Source organism: Protopterus annectens, chromosome 10.part0, assembly GCF_019279795.1.
Source record: "Protopterus annectens isolate FY-2018-M chromosome 10.part0, PAN1.0, whole genome shotgun sequence".
NCBI lineage: Eukaryota > Metazoa > Chordata > Ceratodontiformes > Protopteridae > Protopterus > Protopterus annectens.
This window is the reverse complement of record NC_056744.1, coordinates 1,761,720,697-1,761,729,703: the sequence shown is the minus strand read 5'-3', so window position 1 is coordinate 1,761,729,703 and position 9,007 is coordinate 1,761,720,697. Positions and strand designations below refer to the sequence as shown.

Genomic DNA, 9,007 nt, shown 5'->3' with positions numbered 1-9,007 from the left:
TTTCTACTACTGTACCCCACACTATAAGCTGCATCTCATAAGTACCCTTTTAAAATTAATTATTGCACCCCTTTTCCTTCTAGTGATACCTACAGAGTGAAACCTGACAGCCTTTCCTTCATGTCATCAGGTACAACTTGTAACAGTTAAATGTAAAACAGAACAGTACTGTGATTATTTTTTTATTTGTTTGTTTGCTTGTTTTGTTAGTGTTTGTGTACTGGGATTGCATGTTTGTCTGAGCAAATTTATCATAAATAATTATTTCAAAATACCAGGAGCTGACCAGAAGGAACACCATGTTTTCGTCTGGTACATTTTAAAACACCTTCCTAGCTACATTTGTTTAGGCAATACTTTAGTTTCCTCCCAATAAAAGAATGTTATTACTGAATAAGCTGAGAGCTGCACTTAAGGAATGGAAAACAGAATCTCTTAAAATTATTAAAAAAAGCAGTAATTTGGAGAGTAAGGTTAACACAAGTATAATTTGTTTTAGCCTTAAACTAATGGCTCCTGTTCTTAATGTTTAGCTAACAGGTTAAGGATAAGTTCATAATTAACACATATTTGTCTTCATGTTTAATATCTACTGTTTTAAAGTCTAGCTAACAAGTTGAGAAGATTATAATTAACAAAAAATATGCATTTGTTTTTGACTTAAAGTAATTGTTACTAAAAATATAGCTAACAAATTGAGACGTTCATAATTATCATTTTAATGTCATGTTTTTTAATTTATTCTTTAGGAGAATGGAACATTGTTGCCAGATCTCATACCCTGCGCAGAAGCTAACAGAACAGTGATGTCTGTGTGAAATTTACCACTGCTCTGGGAACAAATGAATTGCTAAATGCTGAAACTAGTCCCCCAGAACCTCAGACAGAAGTCTCTGTCTACTCACCTTTGATACACTCTGTACTGCAGTTAAATGCAGGATGTGGCTGCAACAAGCTACCAGAAATGCAGTCCTCTGGGGTGGGACTTCAGATACAAATTCAGCTCTCAATGTGGACAATGATTCTGGTTTCTAAAGGTGTGCAGCAAGAGTGAAGGGAGAATGCGTTTTGAAAAATGTATGAACACAGCAATTCAGTTTAAGGACTGCTCACATGTGAACCTACCTATCTTACTGTATTTTTTCATATGAGTCTATCATACTTGTAAGATGCACTGTTGCTCATAAAAATGAGCAACACCATTGTCACTGGGAGATACCATAAGAAACAGTGAAATTGTTATAAATCCATACAACATAAGTGCAGAAAGATGCCGGAGCTGATCAAGCTATCCTACTTTATATGTCACTGGTCCAAACCTTAGGTAAGCAGTAATGCATACCACATAAGACATTCCTAAGAGGCTTCACTGAGTCCCACGGAGTTCACTGTTATAACACAAAAACTTGAGACTATTTCCTGGTAATCTCCAGCAGAAGTACTGCTTGACGCTCTACAGGTCTCTTCTTTACAAGACTATAGATGGCATTAAGACAGTTCAGTAAAGGGCAAGAGAGGCAGCACACAGCTTCCTCCAGAAATTATATATATAGAGAAATTAGGCAAGTGTCTTATGTAATGAGAAGTGTACAAAGGAAGCATACAAAGGAATTGGGAGAAACACTGAAGTAGCTCAGGAAAATCCATGGCATTGGTCAGTAACATATTTATTAAAAAAAGAGACTTAGAGAGAGATTTAAGAGCAGACACAATGTAGATGGCTTAAGGCAGAAACAAGGAAGCTTGTTTTTAAGGAAAAGGTGGTAGATGACAGGAACAGTTTTCCTGACAAGGCTATAGGATCAAAACCAGTGAAAAAAGTCAAGAATACATTATATACATAATCTAATTCTTTTGAGGTTTGAGATGGAAAAAATGAGCTTGTGGGTGTCTGCAAGTCCTGCAGGTTTCCCATTATGTAGGTAAAGGGGCAGGTTACAAGGAAAAAGCAGTCTTTACCTGCCTTCAGAATCTGATTCTGTGAAGCAGCTAAGGATTCCTGGAGTTAGTCACAATATTCTTAACCTCAAGCCTTTTATGAAACTTTACATTTGTTTAATTTTGGATTCTCTCTGTCAAATCAAGAATCTATGTTGTCACAGCCACTGTGGAACATTACATTCACAACCTTGGTGTGTTGAACTGGTATCTGTCCAATGGGTTCTGAACCACCAACTTAATGGGGGGGGGATAATATAAAGTCAGACTTCTGGCATGACAACTTGCTGTCCCAAGATGCCAGCCTCACAATCTTTTACAATAAAATGTCTTTGCTACTGTCTGATAAAAAAAAATGTGATTGTCAGTATGTTAATAATGTTTATTCATATTGGTCAACTTACTAGACCATGGGCTACAAAATGCTTTTTATTTCATGCTGACCACACAGTAATGAGAAATACTGATACTCTATTCTGACCATTAAGCTGGAAAGAGAAGTACTGATCCTCCATGCTGACTGTACACAAGTAATGAGAAGTACCAGTTTCCATGCTGATTGTACCTGAATAATGAGAAGTACTGATCCTCCATGCTGACTGTACACAAGTAATGAGAAGTACCAATTTTCCATGCTGATTGTACCTGAGTAATGAGAAGTACTGATTCATCATGCTGACTGTACACGAGTAATGAGAAGTACCGATTCACCATGCTGACTGTACATGAGTAATGAGAAGTACCGATTCGCCATGCTGACTGTACACAAGTAATGAGAAGTAACAATTTTCCATGCTGATTGTACCCGAGTAATGAGAAGTACTGATTGACCATGCTGACTGTACAAGAGTAATGAGAAATACCGATTCGCCAAGCTAACTGTACATGAGTAATGAGAAGTACCTATTCTCTGTGCTGATTGTACACACATAATGAGAAGGACTGAGACACCAAGCTGAATGTACAATGAATAATGAGGAGTACTGGTACTCCACAAATACTACAGTGAGAATGAGAAACACCTACCAAGTGCTGACATTAATCAGGATAAAGTCCATGCTGTCAAAACAGTAGTAATGAAATGCATAGATGTGCACTTGTTGAGACAATAAAGTAATTTCCAGTCTTCTAGCATTATTGTAAGTCAAAAGTAACCGTTTGTAAAATTAAGTATTCATATCACAAATAGTTAACTTTGGGTGGTGTGAAAATGTATTACATATTTGTAAGTATAACCTATCTAAAATAAAACATGCTTATGTTGTATATAGTTCACAGAAACTGAAGCATGATTATGATGAGAGGAAGGTGCACATCTCTCGTGAAGTGTGTAATGTGTCTAACAGGGAACACAGCAAGGTTCCTGCACTGCCTTAAAGTTCTGTGTGTGTGACAATACCATGTTTAATTAAAGTTCTAGTTTTACATCTGCCTGTATGTTACAAAATAATGGAACATCACCATCTGTTTTACATTCTGTGTTATGTATTGTAGGAGGCTAAATGGGCAGCCTTTGAAAGGAAGACATTTATGGCAATTCCTCCCGAACTAACTAATCAACAAATAAGTAAAAAATAAAATGCCAACAGCAAGCTAATGTCTATAAAACAATTCTGCAAAGGAAAGCTTAATTAGATGTATGTACTTGCAAGAATTTGACCCACTGTAAAATAGAGGAAGTATATGAATCTGTATATAAAATGTCTCTAAATTCTCGATTAATTGTTCATAAAACCTCATTGAAGCAGTTTCACTATGCACACATTGTAATCAATCCCCTTAACTTTCACTATGTTTAGACTGTAAGTTGTAATTTATTATATGTACTTTTTTAACAATTTCCAATCTAACGCAATAATATCTTTCTTTTAAATTTTAAAAAAGTGACTTAGAAGTCAAGAGTCCTGTCAGAAACAAACTGGACATTTGAATGTTTTACTGCTTTTACATCCACTTGGACAAACACACAAGTCATCACACCACCACAGTAACATCTTTGGAAGCATTTCAAAAGATAGACACCTGCAACAACTGGAAAGGCCGCAAAAGTACCTCACAAAGAGGATCCTAGGCCTTAAACACTTGTTCTATATGGACAGACTCAAAAAAACTCCAACTATTCTCTGTCTCATATCGCCTACTTAGAGGCAATCTTTGCTTGACTTACAAAGCCATGTCTGACCCAGCTTTGTTAGAAATGCTACATCTAAAGAAATCCCAATCCCTCCACACCACACGCTCCAGAGACCTCAACCTCATTACCACAATCAACAGAATGTACTTGGAGGACGGATTCATAACCCAGAGACTGCCCATGTTATGGAATAGACTTCCCATACATGTCAAGCAGAGCACCTTGCTGATCCTCTTCAAGAGAAATCTTGATGAGTGGATGGAAAATAGAAAATTCACCCCGGGGATAACTCCAGTAGCTCTTCTCGACAGAGGCACTAGGAACTAAGGTCAGGTGGCATGATGCCAGGGTAATCCTATGGCTAGGCTTGTAAAGGCCCCAGGGCCATCAGCCTAGTAGACACCTATGAACCTTTAGATAGAATGTGATACCTACAGACATACAGAACAAGCTGCGCAAATGTATCTGTTTAACTGTAGGTGGGGGCCTGGGTAGGAGGGGTCATCAATGCTTTCAACAGTAATTTTAATTGCAGAACAAAGTGAATGGCATTGCAGGCTTAAGCATTATGTATTTGGCCAAGGAAAGGAGGAGGAATAGGGTCCTATAGAATTTAGCAGCTAAGAAGAACACGTCTCAAAAAGCAGCAGAACATTTCATCATCACCTTAGGGGTGTTGTCAGTACAGGGCACAATCTAGACAAATAGAAGAGGCAACAGAGAAAGGCAACAACTCTCAGCACAGAAGCGTTGTGACAACAAAGGTCAGGACTTGAGCCTTGTGACAACAAAGGTCGGGACTTGAGCCTTGTGACAACAAAGGTCAGGACTTGAATGGGATAAAGTGGGGTAATACTCAAACAAGAGGACCTTAAAAACTAGAAACAAGGGTGGGCTTGATTGCAGGAGCCCCCATCTAGTTTTAATTGAGCCTACAGGTATGCATCTGCCCAAGGCTACTCTGTGTGTTCAATTTATCGTGCATAAAAATACAGAGCAGTGTGTGAACGATCCTGTTTCCGAATAAAGTACTTGGAAATCAATGTAAAGGAGGCTGTGAACTGCAGCACCGCTGGAACCCAAACAGTAAAGTACAGAGCATGCTACCACCCTCCAAGTCTTCCTGATAGTCTTTAAAAGTACCAGTGAGGGTTCCATGCCAAAATGTTTGAGGCAGTCCCTCCCCCGAAACAGACACGCGCAAGAGGGTTGTCATTTGTATCACTGCTTGGTTGATGTGTGATGCATATAACCCCTTAGTTAATACTTTCAGAATGGTGATTATTGCCCAATGATGACCCTTACAGTGAAGGTTTTGCTGCAGTCTGTCATCAGTATATGACTCTACTAATGCAGTCAAGCTTTAGTGCCGACTACGTTTTATATGCAAAATGCTACTTTCATGAAGTTACACAGCTACCTCCTGCTAATAACTGAAATACCATTTATAAGATGGTACTTAACAGCTAAAAGAGTTTCTACTGAATGTACACATATTATAAATAAAACATCTGTTTCTTACAGTCAATGGATTACTTAGTAGCAAAAGCAAAGCTCACAACATTGTTTTTTTTTTTTTTAGATTCATGGTTGGAATGTTGCACTCCTGCATTCCATGTGTTTAATATTATGCTTGTTAGGTCCTGGTATGATGGACTTACTGCATGGTAACCACAGCGTGTGACTGGAATGTGGTTGACCAGCATTCCATGCTGTTAATTCTGCCTGCTTGGAACCAAACAGCATGTCAGCAGTTTACAGTGTTACTAGGACAGCAGAGTAACAAAAGTATACACTACCTTTTACCATCTACTGATTATAGCAGTTTTGTTAATGCATTTACAAGTAGTTAATGATGCCCCCTTTAACTTCACAAATACTGTACTAAAGTATGTGCAAAGAAATAATTTAATGTAACTGTTAAGTAGTACATGCAAGAGAACGTTATTTTTAAACATGCATGAGGCATTCTGTTTCTGAAGAAATTTGTGAAACCAGAAAAGTCAAATAGCATTCTGTGAAGGTAACTTCAATTTCCTTGCCACTGTGTGTTACAAGCAGGCAAGCACACCAGTGATGCAAATGTACCATTCTGTGACTGTGGCCTCTCTCTCTCTCTCTCTTCTTTTTTTCCCGGGAGGGGGGTGAGAGGGAGACATGGACACTGCTCACTAACTAAGCCATGAATAAGTGTTGTGGTTTAGATTGGTAAGTATGCCTTTATAATGTTCATTTTTAAATAGACTTACTCTGGTGTAGATTTTGTATAACAAGAGTGTGTTGCATAGCTCCTGTAGGATTAGTGATCACTGCACACTAGAGAAAATGTTATTTAAACTGTTATTTAAAGATTTCAAAAGATGTTTTCAATGAAGAGAATATGTCTCTGACTGACTTCAACCTATTTCAAACAATTACTATTTTTGGAAAAGTTAAAAACATAATTTCACTGAACAAAGACCACAAATGCCAAATGCATCTCAGTTGTGAAATGAAGATGAAACACATCTCATAATTTAATCACAATCTACTTCTGTGAATGATTTTATACACCAATCTGTCAACAGGGAGTGCAAACTTGATTTTGTCAAGTGTACTGACATTGCAACACTTCTCCAGATGTAATCAAGAAATTCAACTTGAAGGAACAGCCATGCAAATATCAAGGTTCTGAAATACCTAGTAGATTACACATTAAGAAATTACATGCAAAAACAAAAATGAAAATGTTTAAATTCCACCACATTTCATTAACTTTGCCTAAAAACAGAGATGTCATCATTTCTTTGTCATTGGACAGGCATATACTTCAAGCCTCCTTACTGTAACATTCAAGGAAGCCAGAATGTAAAGATAGCCCTACACTGTAAAAATCATTTGTATGTCCTTCTATTCATGTCCTGCAGTATTCATAACACAAGGGAGTTTGCTACAGACAGTCCCAAACGTCCAGCCAGTATACAAAACTCTAAAGCTACTGTGAGGTATGTGTGACATCGCACATAGGTCCCCATCCAACTTCATCCATAAAGTGACGTCGGGTATAAAGTAGATGTTGGCACGTACCATCCTCTGAATTTTTCTACCACCAGTCTGAACACATTCTCCGGTCATTTGCTCAAGAGTGAAGTTACTGATTCCAAATCAGATAAGTGCCCCATTGTTTTTTTTTTTTCTTTAATTTTTGTACCACTGTTGTTTTGCTGAGGTTATATGTCATCTAGGAAGGGCAAGTGTGGAAGGCAAATTCCATATAAGGATTCCCATGACCTGTGCATTTTTTGTTTAGACCCTAACCACGACCATAACTCATGTCCTGTTTGCAAAGCTTTTGTTCCTAAGACCCTTCCCACTTGTCTTGCATCTCTTAATTTATACTTAGAGAACCAATGCCTTAAGTGTTTAGCTTGCAACGTCATATGTCAGGCCCTTCAGAGGAAACTGTTTTAAAAAGGGCCAAGAAATTTAGGCCTGAGGTCTCTGTTCCTCCTTCAGTTCTGGACATCTCTCCTGAGGCCAGTGTTGGCCTGGAGACCCATTTGGAGGAAGATGGTGATTCTTCTGTGGATACCATAGTGGATGCTGCAAAGGATCCTGCTAACAGGTCCTTGGGGAAAATGCAGATGTCCACAATGGATGCACAGTGGAAGCCCAGGTTCATAGTCTCTGAAGGTCCTCATGGAATACCGCAAATTTTTGTACATGAAGAGGTTCCAAGCAACATTATCAAATGTAGGCCTACGTTGGGTCACTCAACCTATCACTGTTTGGATGTTCCACTAAAGAAAAAGCAGAAAACAAAGAATGCTTTTCCTTCTACTCAAGAACATTTTGCAGATTGTCAAGCCTTTTCTCAAGGGCTGTTTAATGTCTTTATGGCCCTTAGGCAGTCTACAGGGGTCTCGCTCCCTTCTTCTTCCTCTCCCTTCTCCTTCCCTTTCTCCAGTTTCTCCTCAAAAAAGAATTAGGATTGAGGATTCCTCAGATGAAGATGATTCCTCTGGTGATGAATCTCTGGCAAATTCTGCCCAGATTTCCTGTCCACGGGGATATGTTTCCCCAGAGAAGGAATGAAATGGTACAGAATCTCCCAGGGAGGATATTACCTTTGGTGAGACTGTTATGAAGATAAGAGAACTTTTTTAAGTGGGATTGCTCTCAGGTTTCAGAGGTGCAAAAAAGATACTATGACCTGTTACAGTTGGATTCTCTTTGGCCATCTGCAGTGCCTCCAATGTTACCAGCCTTTTTGGATGCTTTATACTCTACTTCTAAGTGTCCAGACTCGCAACCTCCTGCCCCTAAAAGGCCAGATAGGTTTTAAAAAGTGCTAGAAGATTGGAAGTTTTTATTTAATTGCCCTTCTGCAGATCCAGCTGCAGTCTAAGTGACTGCTGATTAACCCTCAAAGCTTTTGCCTTCAACTTCCCTTCTCCCCCTCGGATAAGGAAAGTAAAGTTATGGAAAGGTTGGGAAAAAAAGTGCATACTTTGGCCACCCTTGCCTTTAGGGCTATAAACTACCAAACAGACATGACCAAATATGCCTTAGCTCTCCTTTCTCAAGCCACTGAGCTCATTTCTGAGCTTCCTGACTCAGGCATTAAGTCACAGCTTTCTTACATGTTGGGTTCCTCTGCCCAAGTGGCATATCATTCCATTAAATGCAGCTATGTTGCAGTTGAAGCATCTGCCAGAGCTGCTGCATCTGGCTCTGTCTTGAGGAGGTACTCTTGGCTGAGGCTCCAGCCACTTCCAGATGATATCAAGGCAAAAATAATGGACGCTCCTTTAGATACTAAGACCATGTTTGGATCTGCAGCTGCAGAACTTTTTAAGTCCTTGCAAGAGAAGGATAAGGAACTCCAGGAACAACATATTTTTGTGTCTCCAGTTCCAAAATTTCAAAGGAACTACCCTTCTAAAACTCCTTTTG

At 38.9% G+C, this 9,007-nt stretch overlaps 1 protein-coding gene across 3 annotated transcripts in view; it reads left to right on the top strand.

Moving 5' to 3' along the window:
* LOC122813994 overlaps positions 1 to 3,524 on the top strand; it is a 256,454-nt gene extending 252,930 nt beyond the window's left edge. For all 3 annotated transcript variants that reach the window (XM_044086568.1, XM_044086569.1, XM_044086570.1), the window contains one exon: positions 750 to 3,524. In XM_044086568.1, coding sequence (XP_043942503.1) covers positions 750 to 818 — 69 coding nt within the window. In that variant the 3' untranslated portion in view covers positions 819 to 3,524. The remainder of the gene's footprint in view (positions 1 to 749) is intronic.
* The last annotated feature ends 5,483 nt before the right edge of the window (positions 3,525 to 9,007 follow it).